The sequence below is a fragment of the Bacillus rossius genome, chromosome 5 (genome assembly GCF_032445375.1).
Source record: "Bacillus rossius redtenbacheri isolate Brsri chromosome 5, Brsri_v3, whole genome shotgun sequence".
Classification (NCBI taxonomy): Eukaryota; Metazoa; Arthropoda; class Insecta; order Phasmatodea; family Bacillidae; genus Bacillus; species Bacillus rossius.
Window position 1 is genome coordinate 67,574,389 of NC_086333.1, and position 25,132 is coordinate 67,599,520.

Below are 25,132 nucleotides of genomic sequence, written 5' to 3' on the forward strand. Positions count from 1 at the left end.
TATATATATAAACATACTAACCAGTAATATTTTAATCTAATTTTCTTCCGAACAGCTTAACTACTGTTGTTAGTAAAAGAAGGCTAAAACAGGTGATTAAAATATAAACAAACGTTCGCCATATTGGTAGGCTATGTGAAAATCAGGAAAAAACATGGGGGAAAAAATGCACCAACTGTATCCGTTCCTGATCTCTGAAAGAATCAGGGGGCGCAGCTGAACAGGAGGAATATGGTCTCTAAAAAGTCTGTGCGGTTGATAAATGCCAAGATCAATAATTAAGTTTGAAATATGAAGAAAACATTGAAGATTCTTAAACATAGTAACTTAAATAAAATAAAAAGTAATTTACAGAATGACGTATTAAAAAATGGTGTATTGAGTATAATGGCAAAATATTATACTTAGGAATAATTTTTGACAATGTTGAATTATCTTGGTAGCAATGAAATAAGCATGGCTGCAATGCACACGTCTTTTTTTCTTTATTTAAAACTTAGGTTATGGTTTTTCAACACTCATACTTTGCGGCTGTGCAGTTTTTTTTAACTTTTGAAACAAAATATAAAATGTTTTAACGTAGTGTTTTGGTTGTTTCGTGTTAAAAAAAAATAAAAAAAAATACATATTCTACGTCAATGTTAGTTCACTACGGTTTCTGTAATTTAAAAAAAAAATGTATACCTTTGAATTACTTTGGTGATCGGATCACAATTCTCCCGACTGTGGACCAGTCAACCACCAGCCAGCAGTAGAGTGGAGATTCTACCGTAAGAAATCAGCCAACAGGAGAGCACACGTGGGTATGTTACTATCGTGAAATGAATCCGGGAATTTTTCCTGTCCGTGCCCATAAATTTTTTGTTCGTTTGCTCGGTGCCTGGAGTCCTTTCCGCGGACGAATCATGTCGCGCGACGGCGGAGGAAGAGCTTGCGGGCTTCGCCGCTCGGAGCGCTGGCGGCGGCGTCACGCGGCACGAGGCGCTGATCCCACGTTAAGCCCGTGGTCGGACCACACCTGCGACCCGCATAATGTCCGCCCCGCTAATGGCCGGGCCAGGAAGGTGGGAGGGTATTGTTTGTCCCGCAATGGCTTATTGTGCGGCCAGATGTGCCCCCTCCCTACTCCCTGTCTCTCCGGTTATTAGCATTCCGTCCCGCCCCGTCTGCGGCCAGCCCCCCCACAATTAACTCTTAGCGGCGACGGCGCTGCGCTCTTGCGGCGAGCCGCGGGACTAGCCGGCCCGTCCGTCAAGCGCTCGGCGAGTGCTCCCGGCGGGAAGCCTACAACTCACACAGTTTCGGTTCCCTGCGAGAATTTCCGAAGATTTCCGAAGTTTTGCGTTTTGGTATTAACGCCACTTCAGCAGCTAAATCAGAAATTTCCAATGAAAATAAGCATGTTGTGACTGACCTAAACTAACCTAACCCTTCGATTTTTTTTAATTTCAATTTTTGAGAGAAATCCGAAGTTGCACGAACGTGGTAGGGAACCGAAACTACGTGAGTTGTAGGCTTCCCTGCTTCCGGCCCAGCGCTGCCCTGTCCGTACTCCTGTCTCCCGTAAGCTTCCTGCTTGATTTTAATGCATGAAATTTTTGCATCCCGTATGTCAGAGCCCGGGGTTTTCCCTGTGTCCATGCAGGTTTTACCTGGGCTCAACTTATCTAGTTTTAGTCTAGTATAGTCAGTGAGGGGAGTTAGTCATTCATGGCGCCTATCGCTGCCATGGCTGGCCAATCCCCCTCCTAGCACACGATGCATGCTACCCCTCCTGCATGGCTAATACCCTGCATGTTTTTGAGCGTATGGGCTTCGGCCTGAGACGCACTTAGTCTCCCTCCTTAACCCGGAACCATTCCCCAACACACTTAGTTTTAGCTTTGAATATATATATACTGTATAGAAGTCGCCAGCCCAGGTTAAAATTTCTAATACGGTTTTGAGGTAGTTGGTTAATTCACCGCCACAATCGCCACCATCTCTAGGGCATCGACTTGTGTTGGTCCCTAGCGGACAAGTGTCGAACTCTTCAAACACCCCTTCCCCCTCCCTTTCAAAGAACTTGAGCTGCAGTGAATGATAGGTGGGGGATGCGGGGAATGACAGCGGGCGACAGAGCTGCGCTCTAACGTGTATATAACAACTAAGACGATACAGGGCATTACGGCAGCGCACTGCAGCGGTGAAGTTCCCAAGCTGCTCATCATACGCTTCTGAAAAACGTAGAGTAAATCCTATCCACTCGCGACTTCTATACAGTGTATATATTCAAAGGTTTTAGTTAGGTTAGGGAGAAAAAATCCCCTGTCCGTTCACCGGGGCGTAACTCTCGTCCACGTCGGCGTCGTCTCTAGCTGTGGGGGGGGGGGGGGGGGAGTGATGGAATCGCAACAGTGAAATATCGCGTTTCTGACGTAATGCCATTTAGAATAGCCCAACAAACATAAAATAAACTTTTAGTTAAAAAAAAAAAAACTTAAAAAAAGCCTTTATCGTTCAGTGAACTAAAAATTAAAAAAATAAAATTTAAATTTATGTTATTTGTCCAACAGCCAAATAATGCACCACAACTCTGTACAAACGTGGTGTATGCATCTTCAATTTTCTATCGGTAATAAACAACATGGTTTGTAATAGATTTTTCCATTACTAATTTTAGGGATATGGTCATTACGAAAAAATGAATACTACACGAACTTAATACCAATTATGAACTTAAAATTAGTAATGGTGTGCTTCAGGGGCGCAAATTTTAGGGGATTCGCAAGAAGCGCCCACGGAAATTTAGGGGGGGGGGGGGGGGCGCACCGCCCGAGAATTTTCCCGTGGGGTTAACCAACACGTCATGTCCGGATGCGGTGCCCGTATGCTATACACTGCACATAATTTGGCCTACATGCATGCAATAAGAAGTACACTTCAAAATATACAGAAAGTTTTACATAAGACATAGTTTTGACATCAAACACGTTTCATATATAATAACTTGTGAACCGTGCTTCTAGTTTTGATATTTTCGGTTTAATTTTTTTTCGCTTCGGGAAAAAATAAGGGCAGAGCTCATCCATACGCTGTTGCTTATACTTTGAACTCACATAAACACACACACCCACCCCCTATAAACACACACACACACACACCCTCGCTCATACACATCCACACAGAGTTGAAATGATTACTCAGTTAACTTAATCCTGTTGAGTTGATGAAATTTGTTAACAGTTCCGATTAAAAGTTTTGCGTTTGTCGTAAACGCACCATTGTGTGAAGACGAGGAGGTGAGATTGGAGACAGCAGAAGAGACGCCAGGATTTCCTGTCGCGACCAGGTTAGCGGTGGGAAGCGTCGGCCGTGTTTGTTTGTTTTTTGTTTTTTTTTTCTCTTCCTTTTTTCCTTTTATCGGCCGCCACTTCCGGCGCTACTTCCCCGCGCAGACAACTCCTGTCTATTGAGTTCTCTCTCTCAGACTCCCGGTTGGCCACTCCGCCAACAATAGGCGTCCCTGGCCCCGGACCTCACCCCCCCCCCCCTCCTGGGGCGACTCGGCGCCGCCGGATTCAATTCCTCGCACGTCCGCCGCCGACGATGACGCAGGGCTTCCCCTTCCTCCGCGCATCCCCCCCCCCCTACCTTACATACACTTATCCGCGCAACAGCGGGCTAGGCGACGCCGTCCACGGCTGAGCCACTACCCTAACCTAACTTCATCTGAGGCCTGCATTCCACCACATAGAAACGAAACAAGGGTAAGTACATGTGTTGTATATGCTACACCTGCGCCCTAACCGTATTCTTGGTGCACGATAGGTAGGGACCGGAAAAATTCGCGGGTTCAATGACCTCCAGGATGAAACTCCATAGTTCTACGTACACTCGGTCAAATGCCACCCACTCATTGACTGCTGTCTTGTGATACGTCCCAACGTAGCAGCCTGTGATACGATAAAGTTTTGGTCGGGTGTTTCTCATTGGCCCAGAGTCATCCAGGTGAGTTGTGAGCCAATAGCAGAGGCAGCACTGAGGTATATATAACTATTTGTATTTTAGCTTATCGCGAAATGAATTCGCGAATTTTTCCGGCCATGGCCAGACCCTTATTTTTGGAGAACAGGTTTTGGTGCCCTTTTCCGGGCATGCGCACATTCTTCGTCGATTTCGTCCAGATGGCGAATCTGCGTCTGGCACCAATAACTTTTATAAAGTTTTTTTTGTGATCATCGGGGGACGTACCTAGGCCAGTTACTTAATTTTAGGAAACTGGTTTTGGTATCTGTCGTATCCGTTTGCCGGTCTGTTGCCCGAATTCCGCGCATGCCCATGAGCTAACTAGCGAACCGGCGTCTAACATCGGGGGACGTACCAAGCGTATTGTGTGCCAAATGACCAAATGAAACTATATAATGGCGAAATTATCCTGGAACACGCTTGTACATTTTAATAGTCACACCATGAAACAATCGTAAATTAAAAAAGTACTTGAGAAATTAAGAAATGAGATTCAGGTTTTGTGCGATGATGCTGCTGTATGTAGTTTTGGAACAAGTTTCTAGTCTCGCGCAGGTCACCTTTTATTAAAACAATGTGTCAACCCCCCCCCCCCTCCTTTCCATTTACTGGGATTCGGTTTGGACACGTTCTGGAATACGACATGCATGTTAGGTTACGGTTGTGTCCCAACAAGGCAGTGCTTATTCGCTACCTTACCTGAACGTCTTGGAATACCACCCTAAGAGCGTCTCAGGCCGAAGCCTGTACACGTCTGATCATGCGGGGTTTCAAACAAGCGGGAAGGGTATCATGCACAGTGTGCTTTGTTCAGGGATTGATTGGCCAGCTATGCCAGTCCCCCGTTCTAAACTGTTCAGTTCGGTCCAGGGAAAATAAAACATGCATGGACAGAGGGAAAACCTTAGCCACTTTCGCGCGTCAGGCGGGCTAATAAGTGCGACGCTTGCTGGTACTTCTGGCGCGGTATCCCCTCCAAGCGCAAGGCTATCTTCTCGTGCTTAGGGCAACAGCGAGATTCAAGCGGTGACCAAATCGTTAAATGCCGGAAGAATGAAGACGAATATGCATTATTTTAAAGTCCCAAGTCGTAGGAGTGTTTGAAAGAATCTCTGCTGGGAGTTTCATGCATAGAAATTATTCTGAAAACACGCTTTTTCAGCCATTTTCACTCTTCTAAAAATACAAAATACGGAAACAGTACCACTCATCGCCTTCAGCAGCATATTCTCGAAAACATTTCGCAAAGAGACTTCACTCTGACATCTGGATCAGTTTTTTTTTTTAATCTTGTGGTTTCTCCTGAAGTTCTGCACACCGCATGCGTGTCCAGGTGGGTGGGGCCAAAATCGGCCATGTTAATCATACGACAAGAGATTGGGCCAGAAGAAGTGTTAGTTGGTCGAGGCAGAAAAGATTCTACCATGCGTTGATCGGGTGCTTGTACTGATTGATTTTTTATGTGTAGGGACCGGAAAAATTCGCGGGTTCAATGAATGACCTGTAGGATGAACTCCATAGTTCTACGTACACTCGGTCAAATGTCACCCACTCAATGGCTGCTGTCTTGTGAGACGTCCCAACGTAGCAGCCTGTGATTCGATACAGCTTTGGTTGGGTGTTTCTCATTGGCCCAGAGTCATTTAGGTGAGTTGTGAGCCAATAACAGAGGCTGCATTGAGGTATAACTATTTGTATTTTAGCCTATCGCGAAATGAACTCGCGAATTATTCCGGTCTCTATTTACGTGTAAACATCTCAGTTCTCGGTACACGGCATTTGGTAGGAGTAATTTCGTGAAAATGGAACGGAAGTAGATGAACGGAAATGTGACACAAAGATGGCGGACCCACGTGTAGCAAACGTATTAGTGTGCCTAATGAAACTTTATAAAGTGAAACTACCCTGGAATATATTTAGTAAACTAAAATAGAGTGAAAAGTTATCTCAAGTTTTAAAATACCTAAGGAATCTGGCATTACACATATATTACTTATTCTCCTTGCAATGTGTCATTGGGCTCGGTAGCACAGAGACACAGCGCGCGCTTGAAAATCTAAATGGAGGTGTCGCCGCTGGCAAGTGGCTTACGTTTTTAATAACATAATAATATAATATTGTGAGCTATCTTAACAGAGATTCCCGTCATTGTACACGTGTTTGGTCTAGGGTTTATAATTGGCCCACGGTACTCTACGTAAACTCTGGGCCAATCGCAGAAGCAGGCCGAATTTGTGTTCTAGCCTATCGCGGGAGGAAACAGAAAAATTTTCTTGTCTCTGTATATCACAAAAACTATAGTTTTAGGGAAATTTTAAATATTAATTTTTGTAAATATAAACTGTCATAATATAAATTCTTTAAATTTATTTTTTAATATTTTGTTTTATACTTGGCAGATTTTTTAAAATTTAGTTTGTATTATATTTGTTAAATTTTTTTGTCATTGTTTTGATTTAGATTAACCTCGTTATGTAAGTTTTTTTTTCTATATATTTACCTGTATTTTGTAAAACATTAACGTAGTTAAGTGAAAGACAGTGAAATTAATTTTAAAAAAAATAAAAGAAACTTTGTGTTTTATAATACAATTTAATTTTTGTCGTGTTTTCTTCTTCGTTAACGGTTCTGATTTGGCGAAAGATGTTCCGCGGGGCCATCGACAACGAAGCTGTTGTTTTGCGTAGGTAAAGTTGTTTGTATCGTTTTCAATCGCACACGGACAGACATGATAGTTATTTTTTATGGAGTTTTTCATGCCGGCTGATTGTTTCCCGGGGAAGCCATTAGACCGGCGTACGCCGCATACCAGCGCTTCATTAATTGTAATTCCTAGTCTGCTTTCCGTTATTCCAAACTCCTCAATTCACCCAGCAATGATGGCGTACCACACACCCCCCCCCCCACCACCCCCTCCTCCCCCCCCCCCCTCCCAACGTACGCAGCCGAATCACCATTTGGTTAAATAGAGTGAGCGCATCTGTTTGCGACACATTCATTTCCGGCATTCTACCGACGCACTTAACGGGACACTCGTTCGCTAAAGACTGAATAAAATACCTGGGATACATTTTCGGGATGGGATACATTTTTTAATGTGTACACCTCCAAGCTGCTTCCGCCGTCGGCACGCAGTACTATTTATGTTATACGCTAGTCTTAACAAGTATTCTTTGAAATTAAAAAAAAATTGGTTGTCTGTAAAGTCGGTTTACGGACGATAGTTTAACGTGACGTCATAACAAAACATGGATGAAATAATTGCATACTTTTATGAATAAAATTGAATCATTTTTATTTTAATATTAAAAGAATAAACACTTGAAATCATACTAGTAATCAGATTTTTAAAATGCAAGAATAATTAACCTTTATTGCCGAAATTGTTGTTGTAATAAGCAATGAAAACCACATTAACTTTTCACTTCACTGTATAAACAGTCGACGATTCAGTTCACGTGTAGATGACTTTTAATTAATTTTAAAAACTGGCGTTTAGCTGTAAAGTTTAAATATAATTATGAACAAGTTTTCATAAAAATAAACTGTAATCAAATATCTATCATCAATTATATGAATCACCATAATTTTTTAGTCAATTGTAACATAACCTATTATTTCTGCACGCGTAACGGAACACAGCGTAACGGAACAATGAGCGTAACGGGACACAGCGTAACGGAACAATGAGCGTAAAGGGACTCAGCGTAACGGAACAATGTGCGTAACGGGACTCTTTCGTACGTGCAGCCGGCGTTCATCGATTTATTAGACGTTGTCACGTCAAAAATTAAAAAAAGGCTGTGGGTGAAAACAATTGGAATTAAATTGGCTCATTTGTTTTACTGTACTTTCCTACTGAATTTTAAAAAAAAAATAGTTTTTATTCATTAATCATTTTTAACAAAAATTCGTAAACAAATATAAGTGGTATCCATAAATTACTTTAACGTGAGCATATCTGTCGGTTTTTTTTTATCGAGAGGTAGGCGTATAAATTATTATTTGAATATAAACGTGACTATTTTTTTCTTTCAACTAATATCGCCCCCGCAAGAGATGAAGATAAGTAATGTATTTTAAGCCTCTTCGCCCGGGCGGCTAACGTGCTGGGTCTCGTAAAAACATAATTTGATTGTTCTTCGGGGGGGGGGGGGGGTTGGGTGGGTGGGTGAGATGGTTTTGTGGGGCGGGGGGTGGGGAGGGAGTTTAATTCGGTCTCGGGGCGAGAGCGGAAGCCGTGTCTGTCGGACGGCGGAAGTCGTTAACCCTGCGAGGGATGAGTTACAACGGTCGCGGGTGCCCGCCCCACCCCCCACCCCCTCCCCCTCGCGGGGCCGCAGCGGTAAACACCGCGGCGTCGGTTCCGTAATTAGCTTTATGTCGACTTGATGCGCCTGTCGTTCCGCCGCCGGCCTGTCTGTTCGCGGCCGCACTGATTCGGCAGACGCGATGTTCGGTACGGGTGACGGGTCGCGTCGTGGTTGAAGGGCGTGGTCATTGACCGTAGCCGGCCAGCCTTTCCGGGGGGTAGTTAGTATCCTAATTACTGGGGACCGGAAAAATTCGCGGGTTCAACGACCTGTATGATCAACTCCATAGTTCTACGTACACTCGGTCAAATAAATGTCACCCTCTCGTTGGCCGCTGTCTTGTGAGACGTCCCAACGTAGCAGCCTGTGATTTCGATACAGCTTTGGTCGGGTGTTTCTCATTGGCCCAGAGTCATCCAGGTGAGTTGTGAGCCAATAACAGAGGCTGCATTGAGGTATAACTATTTGTATTTTAGCATATCGCGAAATGAACTCGCGAATTATTCCGGTCTCTAAAAATAATGAACTGGAATAGGACGTATGCCCTTAAGTTTAACAATTTTGCTTCTTTAAATCACGCAGTATAATTTAGTGTAATGTCCGTTGACACGCCTCTATCGGAGAAGCCTCACTTCTACCTCATGCAGCGGCCATGCCCCCAATTATCGATATTATGCAACAACTCATTTGTTCGGAGAAATTTCATGAATGGAACGGAAATGTGTAACAACGGTGCCATCTGTGGCGGATGGCGCGAACCAAAGTTCATAAAGCCAAAGGGAACCATATAGTATTAACTCAGTGGACTTTAACAAGATGGACAGTATTTTAATAAAATTCTTTGTCGAAAATCAGGTGAAAAACCGTGCTTTAGTATTTTTCCAACATCACTTTTTTTTTTTTTTGCTTTTATCGGAGCCGTTTCATTACATGGTTTAACATTACGCTCTGCAAATCGAATGATTCGATATTCGACGTGGCTGCTCAGGCGGGAAAATAACCTTTGATTCGCGTCAAAAAGATTTAGTCGAAAACACTGTTTGCGTGTATATTTATCACGCTCGGCTTTATTTTTAATATAAATCTACGTTAAATTGCGTGTCTTGAGTATCGTGTTGTACGGGTATTTTGCTCGTTACCGAGGGTAGATGTTAACGCATCTCCGGCGAGAGCACTGGGAAACTCGCTCACAAAATTTTTTTTTTGTGCGAAAATGTTCACGTACCAGGTACAGTCGCTGTGGTCGGGTCGTCACCGCTAAGCTGAGCTCGCATTATCGCCGACACCGACATCTGTCGCTCGCCGCCGCGTAGGGATTAACTTTTTACGCGAGGCATTACCGCCGCCATCACCCCCCCCCCTCCCCGGGTATGTGTGTTGTGTTGGGGGGGGGGGGGGTGTTTACCCACGCCTACTGTAGCCCGGAGAGCGAGTGTAGATGCAGAGCGCGTTTGGGCCACTGCGCGTAAATCCAAGATATACGAGATGTTATAAAAAAATTACGGAGAATTATTTTTTTTTTATAGCAGCAACTGCTGAGGGTAAATTTGTTTGAAGTGGTAAGTCCGATAACCTGATCCGTTGAGATAGCCTGTGTGTCTAGTTTGAACAAGTTGCGACCTGTCAGTCGGCTTCCAGAGCCGGAAGAGTGAGGTCGTGTTTACCGTGTCTCTGTCGTGCGTCATGGATAAGATACCCGGGAAATGTCGCGGGTATCGACTGGCCTCAGGGTAGGATTCAGAGTCATGGTGTGTGCCCGACCCATGTTTATGCTTTCCAGTTGTTTGATTTCTAAGCGAGAACATTTTTTTGTCTTTTTTTTTTTTTAATTAGCGCTACCTGATTACGCTTACTTCTCTCCTAGCTGCCAATCGTGAACACGGTGCGAGAGGTTGAAGGCTTGCGTTCTGACTTGCGACTAGATGATTGCGCGAAATCTCCGGATCCCTATTCATGGATTTCGAACAATGCGTTAAAATTGATTTTTTTTTTGCGAAACGGAGATCACAAGAAGAAAAAAATGTGTCGTGCTGAAGTTAGGAAAACGTTTTGACGCCATTTCCTACATCGATAGGGCCATAACGGAGCGGCTGAAATGGACTCAGCATTTGGATGCGTGCATATCGCTAGCCAAGGAGATTAGTTCAAATTTGATGTAAGCTTGTTACTCTGTCCGTAATAAAATTATTAACAGTATTTTTTGACTACACCTTGTACGTCACCGCGTTGGCATAACGACCATTATTTTTTTTCCTTCTTAATCTGGCTCTTGTGGAGGCGCTGTGGTCGAGTGGTCAGAACACTCGCCTCACACCAAGGCGATCCGGGTTCTATTCCAGGCGGGGTCCAACCCGGAATTTACCTACTCTTCCTCCACTGATTCTTCCCGTCGCTTCACTAGGACGCCATTGTTCTCGGAGTTTCGAGAGATAAGTTTTGGCTTCCTGTTGACGCGACACTTCGGAGGGCTACGGGACCTTTCCAGGTCGGGACTTGTAAGTGGACATACCTACCTGCGAGGTCAGTGAAGTTAAGAAGGGGAATGACCCTTTTGGCGAGCGATAGCGGGCGACGAGCGGCGGGGCTTCGTGTGCGTCAACGGTGCGGCCGTCGAGTGAGTAGTGCGAAGCAGCGCGTGTCGGGACCGAGCAGTAGAGAGAGCCACCGTCGAGCCGAGTAAACCGCGGGCTCAACGAGTGAGTGGTTTATCTGCGGACAATTTCAATTTCAAAGTCTTTTTATTCTACATGATAACACTTTACATCTTAGAGTGGTTGCATTGACACTCCAGCATCTTTGCTCTTTTGCCAAAAAATACAATCGTTTACATTATTAGTATTACACATCAGAATAAACATTACACTAAACATAAAAAGGAAAGTTAAAAAAACCTTTTTGTAATGGACAGTTGCGTTCGCCCGAAGCACGATCACCAAAGGTCGCTGAACACGCGAATTTTTTTTCTTCCAGTCCGTAACTACTATCGTGGTTTCAGCGTGGGTGAATCGGTTGAAGTTATGCTACGGGCAGGAAGCACAGATTGGCCTCGCCTGTGGATCGCAGGTAGGTGGAGATTCCAGCCAGGGGCAGGCGGGAATGCCGGCTTCCTTGGCCCTTCCCCCCCCCCCCCCTGTAAGACGCAAGGTAAAGGGGCCCTTGAGAAGAGGCGGTGCGTGAAGTGATTCATCGCTCGCTCAGGACGGCCCCCTTCCTCCTCAGGCATCCGCTTGACCTTCGCGTCCGCGCAGCCGGCGATCGGCCTAGAAGGGTCAAATTCCTGGCGGCCCCAGTCATCGCAGAGGCCTCGAGCGCCTTATGCGATCACATTTGTGATGATTTCCCTTAAAAAATAATAATAATTTCTCTTCAAACAACCATAAAACTACCTTAGTTTTTACTGGTGGTTCTTTACATCATGAATTTATTGATATTGTCACGAACGTTAGCAAGGCCGCATCACGCGCAGGTGCACGCCCTAACATGAGATGTGCCGTGCGCACCTGGGTGGCGCTTTATCTCCCTCCAGCCCCCCGCTCCCCCGGGCGGCGCCCTGCCGTTGAGACGTAACTGACACCGGACAGCTGGGAGTTGCGCGAGCCGCCGACACGTGTTTCCGAGAGATTTCTGCCGTCGGGACGGCTCGCGATGACGCGACTAGCCCCGGCCGCTCTCGTGAGTTCTGGAATTTCGCTGGGGCCTATATATAGGTCCGAGGACGTCAGGAGTGGGTCAGAGAGTCTGAGTGAGTTCGGAGTGGAGTTCCCCCTGGGCGGAGTTTCCGGGCGATAGTGCCGCGGTTGCGGCAGAGTGGCGAAGTCCTTGGACGAAGGTTCCAGGGCAGGGAGTGAGATAGTTCAGTGGAGTCAGGAGTTTTCCCGCGGAGGAGTTTCCGAGCGATAGTCACGGGCGCGGCGGAGTCCCGAGCGTAGTTGCGAGCGAGGAGTCGAGTGGACCCTCGGCGAAGGGGAAGTGCGTCGGCGGCGGCGGAGTGTGGCGACGGAGTCCTGCGGCGGAGACCCACGAGGAGTGCTGCGGCGAGAGTTGCGCCAGAGGTGCGGTCCAGCGAGGTGTGCGGTGTGTAAGAACCGAGTGACTGGGGAAGCAACATTTTTAAGTGCAATTGATTATTTGCCATTTTAGATTATTTGTAAGTAACATAAGTAGTGGCAATAAATAAAACTTTGTAGGGTGTGATAAAAAAAATCTATTAATTGGGCTATCCTTTACGAACCCGCGGTAAATCGTAACAATATAAAACAAAAAAATAATAATTGTCAATAAAATTAGTAGTCAATATGGCGTGTGACACCGAGCCATTAATAACTGTCAAAGTTCAGATTCGTATATTTTTCAAAAAATTCAAATCAGTTAGTACTTTATACATGTTAGTTAATTCAGCAGTGTTATTACAACGTTGTTCGTTCGCAGTTTATGATGGTAATGATGAAGCATTAGGGCTTAACGTCTCGTCAATATCGGCTTCAATAGGGAGAAGTGATGAGAACAACCGAGGCATTCTTATTCTTACGTAAAATAAGTTTTATGAATGGCTTTTTTCATCGAAAACACTTTCCGAGATAACAGTTTTTGCTATTTTAACACCAGCAAAAAATGAGACTTTAAGTAAGAAGTAAAAAAAAAATGGCACGCACATTAATGTTAGCCCGTATAGTAATTTTCAGATATATTCTCGAAGCCACAGTTTTTCAGTAACAGGCGTATTTACATAGAATAGAATTGCAAGTCTCTTCGGGCTACTTGCTATTTTTTAGTGCCTTTTCAAATTCTAAGGGGACACCATCCTCATTATCTCCAGTTCTCAGATTTTACAAAATTATATTCCAGATCATGGCCTGGGTATGCGTATGACAAAGCTAAAACAGTTTTTAAAAAAAATTAAGGTCAATATTGAGGTTTATAAAATACTGTCGCCAATAGTTAATACACACTAATTGGTGAAAATAACAAAAAAAATGTATGAAATGATACAAACGTTAGAAATTTTAATCCGCTCTGTACCCGGGGTAAAGTAGTTACTCCATAGCAGTATCTCGCTTATTACTGTACCATAATATCCTCATATCTTCTGTAATTAGATCAATTATTGTATCGTGGATACAGCATACTCCAGGCTACACTCAGCTTACCTCTATATAATCAAGACTTTTGAGGATGCTCATTGGCAGTGACTGGAAAATTTCGCGGTTTCGACGACCTTCAAGCTTGAGGAGTCTGCACAGTACTCTGGATACTCGGGCAGATAACGCCAGTTCGTTGTTAGCTGACTTGTGAGTCGTCTCAACTGATTTTCCTGTGGTTGGATACTTCTTTGGCTGAGGGTTTCTTATTGGCACAGAGTCGTCCAGATTAACAGTAATGTATATGTGTTTGAATTCTAGCCTTTCGCGAAATGAATCCGCGAATTTTCCCGGTCTCTACTCATTGGAAGAGACCGGAAAAATTCGCGATTTCAGTGACCTATAGGATGGACTCCATGATCCTCTATGAACTCGGGCGAATCGCATCTGCTCATTGATTACTAGGGACCGGAAAAATTCGCGGGTTCAATGACCTGCAGGATGAACTCCATAGTTCTACGTACACTCGGTCAAATGTCACCCACTCATTGGCTGCTGTCTTGTGAGACGTCCCAGCGTAGCAGCCTGTGATTCGATAAAGCTTTGGTTGGGTGTTTCTCATTGGCCCAGAGTCATCCAGGTGAGTTGTGAACCAATAGCAGAGGCAGCACTGAGGTATAACGATTTGTATTTTAGCCTATCGCGAAATGAATTCGCGAATTTTTCCGGTCTCTTGATTACTGACTCGCAGCACCTGTTAACTGGAATCCTCGTGATTCGATACTTATTTTGTTTACATTTTTTCACTGGCCCAAAGTCCTTCAGACATACTGTGGCCCAATCACCGAAGCAGCAAAAATGCAAACTTTTTGGATTCTAGCCTATCGTGAAATGAATGTGCGCGAATTTTTGAGGTCTCTACTCATTGCCAATGAGCAGCCAATGAGAGGGTGACATTTGACCGAGTGTACGTAGAACTATAGAGTTCATCCTAGAGGTCATTGAACCCGCGAATTTTTCCTGTCCCTACTCATTGGTCGATAACAAGATCTCATTCTTTGGCGGGTTGCACGTGATTCGGTAACCAAATGTTCTCGTTGTTTGTAACCGGATCAGGGTCGTAAAGGGCCTGTCCAGAGCACTGCAGTCCAATCATCGACGTCAAGGAGATGCATATGTGCTTCAAGTCTACTTTGCTACCCAATGTATCAGCAAAAAAAAAAAAATCGTGGCTGTATATAGTAAAAACCGATGTATGACATATGATAATTAATTGGTTAAGCAGGTCAAATCACGTAACTTAAATACAAGCACGTTTAACCTCCTAAATTTCTTTAGACATAGCTGCCTGATTTAACCACTCAAAATTCTGCTGAACTCCATTGATTCGTATGAGGGGAGGAAAAATAGGTACTGTCGATAAAAAAAAAGAAAATAAAATTATGAAAATAAGTCACACTCTCTTTAGAAACTCCATTTTCCGAAGAAATATTTTTGCATAAAATTATCTTCCAAATCGACCAGGAAAGTCAACAAAGGGCCGAGGAAAACAGACGGGGAGAGAATGGAAATGGGAAACACGTAGCAAACGAAAAGGTAGTTGAACAAAAAAAAAATAAACGGAAGCGGAAATGTGCTGGGGGAAAAAGGGTGGCATGGGGAAGGGAGGGGGAAAGGTATGGATCGCTTCTCCCGCTCAGCTAGAGGGAAATCGAAAACCAAGCTATCTTGGATTGGAACGTCAGCATACGGAATAAACTCGTGGATTTTTGCATTTGGCCACGCTGCAGAGGTGAAACCGTGGCAAGCGATAATATCGCCGTTGAACTAGGACACGGACTTAGCTTTTCATTCACAAATAACTAGGCCTGTTTTGTCTTTTATCTACGTGAATACATTTATAAATCGAGATGCAAGTTCGAAAAGTAAAGTGTAACGAAAGTAGGATAGATTTTGAACTATTATAAAAATATAAACCGGGCTTTATATGTATAGTAAGGGTTTACGCATGCTCCATAATATATATATATATATATTAGGGTGGTCCTTATTTATAGGGGTGAAAAAAAAACCTTCGTAATTTCGGGTTGTTCACCCTTCATTTTTTTTCTCCTTTCCCTTTAAAATGACGATTACAAAATATCTTTTGAAAATTTTAACGTTAACCCGTGCCGCATCGCCATTGAATATGGCAATGTAGGGTTAAAAATTAAAACTTGCTAATAAATTAAAAATGCTGTTATATTTTTAATTATTTTTCAATGAATATTTTTTTTAGTAAAAGAAATACAGATTTGGAATGTTTATAAAAACGTCTTAATTCAAACTTAAACAAATTTACGTCTTAATGATTTTTTTTCTTGCATTCTAGGAATTTCTTCCTATAATCTTCGACACAGCCTTTTTTTTTTTGGGGGGGGGGGGGGGAATAAATAACGTCCTATTCTAGTTTCCCCACCCCTTATATTTTTCCCCTTTTCGGTTAAATGACAATATACAAAATTCCTTTAGTAAAATAAAATTTAGTCCGTGCAACATCGGCCTTGAATATGGGGAAAAAATGTGTAATGCCCCCTGATGAGTACACAATTTACTGTCACAGTAAATGAGCCCTTTCACAGTTACAGATTAATAAATTCTCCCTGTCATGCGCTTCTGAATCTTTAATGGGCGCCAGTATCCGAAGGTACTCAACTTAATTATTTCTTAGATAGAAAAATAAATTTAATACTAATTATAATACTTTTATTGTTTAACATTAAAAAAATAAAATGACAAAGACGGTTGCTTACACTTGCGAATAAAAAAAAAACAACATATTAAGTAGCTAATAAAATTACGTTGGGCACAACAGACACAAAAGTTCATTTGTTAGGAGATAAAATTAAATTTAGCTAGTTCAGTATTCGTCGGTTCGCATGAAATTCAATATCCTTCAAGACTTCTGAGTGAAGTCGTACAACATATTAATCGTGCCATAATTCCAAGAAAACTAGAGGCTTTAGTATTATTCAAAGGCGATATATTTAAAACAATTATGATAATCAGACAGTAGATGATCACTACCTCAAATAGTGCTATGATTCGGTGACGCGACTGCTCAGGATTCAGCATAGCATATAGTCATACCTGAAGATTTGATGATATATGGTTTTAGATAAAGCCCCAATAAAACCATTACTCTCAGAGCTTCGCCCAAGCTCGGGGCGTATTTTTCTCGCCAATTTGAGAGACGTAGCGATGCTATATAATATTTAAAATGTCACGTCGGCAAGGCCCGACGCGACAACACACACAATCCACAAGATGGCACACCGAAGTTTTTTTTCTCTTCTCTTACCAAAATTAATAGCGTCTATAACCAACAATGTCTTTAAAAGATACGCCGATCTATCGGCCAATCACCGGCCTTGAATTAAGCATTTAAAAGATATTACATTTAACATTATTAACATAGAGAAAGGTTGCGAAGCTCAAAGCAATTATCCAAAACAAATATAGAAGTTAATTAACATGAAAGATATATAAATTTGTGACAAACAAAAATTCAAACAAATACTGAAAAACATAAATAAATTATTTTAAATTAAAGTTTCAGTGTTCTGTGATCTAATGTAGTATCACAAAGGGTAAAAATTAAAACATGCAAATAAATTAAAGATTCCAAATGATATCATTTTATTTTCAAAATTCATTTTTTAAATGAACATTTAGGTGCTTAATAAAATAATAATTCCAACTTAAAATTTTTTCGTTTCAATGAAGTTTTTTTTGTGGCAATCCGGGAATTGCTTCCTGTGGTCTTCAACACTATGAAAAAGAGGAATTGTCTTTGTTCTTCATTAGCTGTAAAAAATCCGTTAAAATCTTTTATTAATTTCACGCCCCTCTCTGCCGTGACATTTACTACTCTTAAATTACTAATTGTTTTTTGACTCTCTAAATAGTCATCGTCTGCGTTAGTGTTAATTTCTAATTTTTTCAGGAAATTTAAACTTTTTTGGGAAATGAAGTCTTCAATATTTTTATCTGAAACTAAAAGAAAAAAAAATCCCTACTCATTTTTTATCATACTCTATAATAATAATAATAATAATAATTTATGTATTTGCCTTATAAAAATGGTTTTTGAGCCAAGCTTGGATAATAATGACAGGTTTCCGTTATGTTTACAATATTTTCATAAATTTCATAAGCAAAAATAAATACAGAAATGATCTTACCTGTAAGGTGAAAAGTATCGCTTGGAGAAACGAAATACTTTCTTTCCGTGTTGAGATTTTCCCGTTTTAAGTTATCAACCATTTTTATTTTTGATGATCAGCAACATTTTTATCAAAAAGTGCTAAAATAGCCAAATCTTCTGATAAATACCATAAGTGACTGCAAAATCTCTCCATTGCAGCAGACGAAATACCTTCATTTATGGTTTCATATTTTTTCAATTGTTTTATAAATAGTAAGTCATTCAATGGCGCCTGTACAGCTAACGAACACTCCATACAGGCTTTTACATAAAGTTACACTAAGAAAACACATATATTTCTTAAACTGTTATCTTCAGACACATTCAAGGTTAACTGACGACTGAAAAAAAAAATTAAAGGAATACATAGCTTTTGCCATCAATCGGGCATGATGGAGAGCTCCTGGAGGTTTAATTTAGTAGTTCTGTTCCGGATCCTTTCCAATAAAAACTATTCACAATTCAGTCAGTTCACGGTAATCATGTTTTAAATTTTGGTTTTGCAGCGCATCATACAAATAATTTTTGATGTTCGCATGTTCTTGTTCATCCAATATTTATTTTAGGTAAGTTTGCCCCGTGATATAATTTTCGTGATCAATGTATTCCATTGTTCTCTAATTTTTTTGAAATAAACTATATCTGGACTGCACGAAGCCTTTGAAAACTCCTGTTCGGAGACACTCTGCACAACTAGCTCGTCTACAGCTATCAGCTCTCTTTCGGCATATTGCTCTAAATACGTTACAGCGCCACTGAAGCGTCATGTATTAGACGCAGTAGTGTCGGAGCCCAAAATTTGAACTTTTTCTTGCAATCCCCAGTCTCCCAGAACAGTCCAAACAGCTGAGGACTGCTCTCCTCCTGAACTATTTTCTAATTTTGGTACCTCCAACAATTTTTCTTTGTTACCATCATAGGAAACTATAACTGACAGCCTTTCTTGCTTTGTATCTCGCACATTCGATGCTGGAAGTAATTTATCGTCCCAATGCACAGTTACAAACTTAGGCACATACATAATCTTGATATAGTTGTTTAGTTTTCAGATAGTTATTTTTCCTAAACCTTTCTCTATATCTTTGTAGAGAAGTCCTATTAAGAGCTTTATCCTAATGAGTGAGGGCTCGTTTTTTATCTTTTAACAAAAGGAAAAAAATTGGGGGGTGGGCGAATTGAAATTAAGACTTTGAAAAATAAGGACCACCCTTATACACACACACACACACCTACACACACCTACACACACACACACACGTCACTACGAGTAATAGGCAAGTTTCTCGAACGATCGATTCTGGGCGATACATCTACTTTGAGAATTGATTATTGGACACGCATTAACCAATTTGAATGAAATAATTTTTTTTGCAGAAAATAGTTAACTATTTAAACCATGTTTTAGAAGGTAAAAAAAATTACTATGTAACAAATGTGAGGCGAAATTACGCAGTGTACCCTGTGTGAAGTGTACAACAATCCATAAAAACTTTTTAAAGTGTGTAAAAAGAGAGATCTTGGACGGGAACTAATTTTATTTATTTGGCAACAAAAAATCAATTTTTTTTCAATTTTATGGAGTTATGATTTTTTTTTCATTGGGGGCAGTTAATTTTATTTTATTTTATAACTTATCAGGTTAGCCGTGCTGTTAGAAATCACAGTAAATTTATCAAATTTTCTTAATAAATTACATTAAATTTACGGATTTTCCAGCGAAGATTGCACCTCGGATAATCGAAGGTCCTATTTTCAGATAAATGGTACTTCTGAGACAGGGTTTTCTGATCTAAAGTTCTGTGTTTTGCTGTAAACAGGGTTTAAACAGGGAACACATGTTTGGTGAGTGTTTTTTTTTAAGGACTATTCCGAATGTTTTTTTAAATTATTTTTTAGTCATTAATTTTCTGTCCCAGAAAGATTTCGGTGGGTTCTAATTTGTTCCACTTTCAATTCGATAAAGTCAGTAATTTAGATGATGATATATATTTTTTTTATGATATAAACCCGTGGGTGCTTCCCATTCGTCCACATTACCTGATTTCCTCGTTACGTTTTGCAAGATGATAATTTGCTTTAAAGGCGACAACCGTAAATTTTCCATGCCATTTTAACGGTCAACGTAATTTGTAAGCTATAACTCACGTACTATCGGACAGAGTTTTTTTTTCCCCTTCTGTTATTTTCACGTACCGCAAGTTTTTTTTTTTTTTTTCTCTCTCTTCTGGCCAGCGGATGTGTGTTCCTCGTTTGTAAATCTTAAAAGGGTTTTTGAAACTAATGCCGGGATTTCTGCGCGAGCTCGAACATCGTTGCATGTGTAATAAAAAAAAGTTTATCTGAAGCGAAACGAGAGTTTTTTTTTTTAAAAAAAAAGGAGGGAAGGAATGTGATGATTTACGCGCGCGGTGTCGCGGCCGCGGTGGTGTCGAAGAAAGCGGCGGTTGCCATAGCTGTGGTCTCGGAGGAAAAAAAAAAGGAACGAGCGGGTTGCGGCGAAGAGAAAGGTGGGGGAGGGGGAGAGATAAGGATAGGAGCCGCGTATAAATTATTTAGGTGGCTTTGGCGTAGCTGTTTCGGGACCCTCTTTGTCGGCGCGCTATTAGCGCGCGCGCTCTGTGTCGCTCCAGCGCAAACACCGCGTCATCCTTGCTCCCGGAGGCCAGGTGAAGTCTGTGCGCCTCGTAACCTCTGCAGTCCCAGAGACTTGCGGGCGCATTGAGAGGGGAAACATCTCTCCGGCGCTTTAGCCGTCATCCAGAGTGTTTTTTTTTTTTAAATGTACAATTTTTCAAACCTTAAAATAAAGAGAGAAAAAAAACTAAAGATTGTAAACATTTGTGTGACCATAACTGTAAACGATTGCACTACAAGCAAGGCTTCCTGTGATTCTATTAAAAATAGAGTTGTAATTTTTCGTCCTCTTGGCGCGCCTCATACTAACATTGAGTGTGCATTTAAATGGGCATTTAATCTCTCATTTCAATGAACGATATCTGTTATTAGCGCGCTCCTTGTTTCGGTATGCTCTGTTTCCAGATATACCCAAAGAGCACGAATGTTTTAAACGGAACTTTGTATTGTAATGAAATGTTTTTAAATTATCATAATAATCTTTTATTTTGTAAAGGACAATTGGAATTGGATTTTTGGAAGTACATTTTCTTCTTGTATTTCAACAAGCACATGAAAAGAGAATATTAAATTTTTATTTTTTAAGGAAACTTAACTGAACCGTTTTTGCGATCAGTTGTTTTTTTTAAATATCATTCAATATTAAACCTTTTTGTCTCTGTTTGACCATAGAACATAATTAATAGAATGTCTTGTTATTAATAGGTTACTAGTGCTACAAATAGTTTCTCCTGAAAAATAATAATTGGTGTTAAGAATTTGTAATTTTTTTCTTTTAAAATTCATTAAAAGACACTAATTTATGATCTTATAAAACACTAGTAATATTTTAAAATATATTAAAACTTATTATAACTATTGATCATAACACAAATTAAGATTGTTAATTAATATTAACAAGCCTGGAGTAGCAATCTGGCAACAATGGGTGCCATATGCTCTGGTCTGTAATCCAAGCGTGAGACAGACTATAGGACGCTGTCGACTTCTTTCTCGAGTACCCATGCCTCGCGCCACGCACTCCATTGGAACTCCTCCGAACCAGTTGTAACCTGGCCCTGAAATGGTTTAAAAGTGATCTTCTTTATTCAGCGCGTTCAAGAAATACATCTCGGCGACTAAATTATCACCGATATGATATTTCTCCAGGAAAATCCACTTTCCCAAGCTCACGCTCCTAGCCAAGTCCACTTATGTAGGGGAAGATGGGGGAATGGCGCCACCTTAAGGAAAACATAAGATAGCCATCAACCGAATGACGATAGGCTGGAAATAAACAGTTATACCTGACTGTTGGGGATCTTAGTACACAATGCTAACAGTTCAAGAGCTTAGAAATAAGTCTTCTATGTGTAATTTGTATGTAATTACGATTCGGCGAATGGCGGTATTACCCCGCTACTCGGGGTAATTCCGCCACTCATTTGAGATATTTATATTGTTTGTAAAGAAGACATTATTTATTAAAACATTGAAGTGTTTAAGCTATAACTTACATGTACACTTACAAGGATACACTACGACAAAGAACAAAAGTAAACCTACTCATGCTTTAGCTGATCCATAGCCACCCATTAGGATACAATAGAGAAATTAACAAAAGTCACATATGTCTTTAGCTGATTCATAGCCACTGCATTCAGAATGGGCACATCGGGAACAAAGCGTACAGCGGAACCATAATTCGTTAATTTTTCCGAATTCGTTGCATATAACGCACACGTTGAAATCATCACCAAACTGCACTGGGTCTATATCGTCATCCTCATTGTCGTCACACAATTGTTTTTCATCTATGTCTTCCTCGTTTGAAGACGATGATGATTCCAACATAAGCCCTCTTCTGCATGTCTTCATGACCTTCTTTCCTGAGTGTTTGCTGGATGACTTCCTTTTTTTCCTCTCATCTGTGACATTAGATCCTCTTTTTATCAATTTCTTCTTAGTGATTTCGTCAAAGTAAGCCTTCATTGGACTCGAAGTGATGATCTCAGAGTGCTGCTTTCTTGAGGCCCTTATACCAACCGATTTTGATGAACATGGTTTAGGAATTGGAGAGATTTTTTCAACTAGGCCCACAGTGTGGCGCAATAAAGGAGGTTGACTTACTTCATTTTTTCCTCCAGATGTGGAAGGTAGAGGCTCCGTCTCCATATCTGTGTTATCTTGGCATGTTGATTCTGATACTGGAGGTTGATGTGATGTAGCCGTAGGAATAGGACTAGATGAAATTTACGGCTCTTCTTCACCATCTTGAATGCAAACTGTTGAATTAACTTCACGTGTAGCAATGAAATCATCTTCTCCAAATTTGGTGGGATTCAATGGATAAATTCCTGCTGTTAAAAATCCAGTGACCCCTTTCTCCAGTGTAGCAACACGAATGTAGGCTCGGTTAAAAATTTCTGCCAGTTCGTATGGTGTGATTTTTAGGTTCTCGCTGCTGTGAGTTTTCATGTAGAGTTCACATTCCTTGTTGAAAGCATTCTTAAGAGGGCCATAAAAACAGATATCCAAGGGTTGTAGTCGATGAGACGAATGGGGTGGAAGTGACACAATATGTATATAATTATTTCTGCAAAACGAATACATCCTGTACGATTTGTGGCTGGAGTGGTTGTCAAGAATAAGTAAGACAGGATCTTCGATAGTTGGTCGAGTGTGCTTTTGGAAGTGCTGTAGCCAATCCATAAATAGATCTTCATTGATCCACCCATTCTTGGAACATGCATAAATTGCATCACGTGGTCCTCCTTTCTGTAACTGTGGTGACATTCGCTGGCGTGGAAAAATTAACATGGGTGGAATGTAATTTCCGGTAGCACTCACAGTGCAAACTACTGTTACATTTTTTCCTCTCTCCCAACTTGTTACTGCTCCCACTTGCTTCTGGCCTTTAGGTCCCAGAATCTTTCCTGGTTTATGTACCGTGGATATACCGGTCTCATCCACATTATATATTCTGGATGCTGGGAAATGAAATTTTTCTTGTACTGTTTCCATATTTTTGAAGAACAGATCTACTTCAACCTTGTTGAATCCTGAAATTCTATTTAGGCTGGTAGGTTCTGGTTTTCGCAGACTGATTGACGGGTTTCGGTTCAAGAAACCATAAACCCAATCTGGGCCAGCTAATTTAGTTTCCTTATTGAAGGTGTGTTGCATTTCATTTGCCTCTGCTATATCAAACGCCAAACGTCAAAGTTCAGTAATAGAAATACCGAAAAACAACCTTGATAGCAATTAAACATGATCAGCTATTTGTTTTTCTTGTTCCGCTGTAAATAGTGGCTTTCTTCCCAGGGTTGGTTTTTCTGTTAAGTTTGTTTTCAATCGGTCTCTTAATGTTGACCTGGGAATGTTATACTGGTTTGCAGTACTTTTCACTGACTTACCCTTCTTCACAGCATCAATAGCTTCCTTCAAACTTTCCTCTGACCATTTTGCTTTTTCAGTTCTCCTCTTCCTAGTCCGTGGCATCTGAAAAATAATAATAAAGGATATGTTACTTGCAAAATTGTATAGGGGTAATATCGCCACCATGGCGCCATTGCCCCATGCAGGAGTGGCGGTATTGCCCCATTTTGTATCAGTCGTTTTGTGCCATTTTTACACATAACCTAAATAACTATGAACACAAACAAATATGTTAAATTACTTACTATAGTAAGTATTTAACATTATAATATAACTACATGTGTCAGTTAATATTTAACTCCACTTACCTTGCTACAAATCGAGTCCAGAAATTATATGAAAACACAGAAAAAACTATTTATCGTCGATAAAAAAAAAACCACGCAGCAAGAACCGCACCGGACGCTAACACAACATGTTTCAAACTCCTTCCGCTAGATCTCGCACCAATTCACTTCACTCCAGCATGCGCACCTCGTCTGATTCTATGGGTGGCGGATTTCCCCCAGGTGGCGGATTTCCCCCACTCTCCCCTACACCAGTCAGTCAAATTTCGCGAGCAGGATCGTCAGTCACCATGGTTTCACTTATTCGGATCCAGATTGAATTTTTTTTTCGTCTCTAAATGCCGGGTTTATATACTTCTCAAGAAACGCAAGAGCTCAAGGACGCAACACACAGCTAACGAACGGTAGAAGACTGTGGTAGTTTATAAATCAAGAAAGTCGCTGAACGTCACCAACACTACAACTTGAAACAGTAAAACTATAGGGAAAAAATCATTAATCAGGTTTGTTTTATTAATTTTTTTTTAGAAAAAAGTGTGAAACTTTTTTTGATGATTTGATTCAAAAGCGTCATTTGCTTTCACCGTGCTATAATTAAAAATGTGAAAACGTGATGCGTACGACAAAATGGCGTCTGCGAGTAGCCTGTAGGCAACACCGTAGATGGTCGACCAGTGCGTGCGTCCTACCTTTCAGACATTCTTTAAAAATAATATTTCATTCACGCACAAATAAATTACTTTTACGAGTTGCAGTAACTTGCGCATTGCAGGAAATACAAACGAAGAAGTTTGTTTGTTGAGTAAGCCCCATTACACATAATTAACTTCAAATCTAGAAGGCGGAAACGCAAGCTGAAACGCAAAAAGTTTAAAATTGGTCGATGCTTGCTTTTCGTTTGTGTGCGTCTTGCGTAATTTATAATGAGGACGTCTTTATTTAACTTTTTTTTGTTCTTGCGTTTCTTGTTTAGTTTTATGAACGCGGCCTAAAGTTTAAATGGTTGACGGAACGTTAACTTATTCTAGTTTGTTTGTACGACAGCGCTGACGGTATACATAATAACATACACATTACCAGAATAGATGTATTGCTGTGACGATCACGTAATTCCAGATGAACTGTGCTCCCCCCTCCCCTCCTTCAAGG

The 25,132-nt window shown here is 41.1% G+C and overlaps 1 protein-coding gene across 1 annotated transcript in view; it reads left to right on the forward strand.

The window, feature by feature from the left end:
- Positions 1–905: 905 nt before the first annotated feature.
- Positions 906–25,132, forward strand: part of LOC134532288 (glypican-6) — a 50,809-nt gene continuing 26,582 nt past the window's right edge. The window contains exons 1-2 of the mRNA XM_063368706.1: positions 906–1,064; positions 12,205–12,373. Coding sequence (XP_063224776.1) covers positions 906–1,064; positions 12,205–12,373 — 328 coding nt within the window. The remainder of the gene's footprint in view (positions 1,065–12,204; positions 12,374–25,132) is intronic.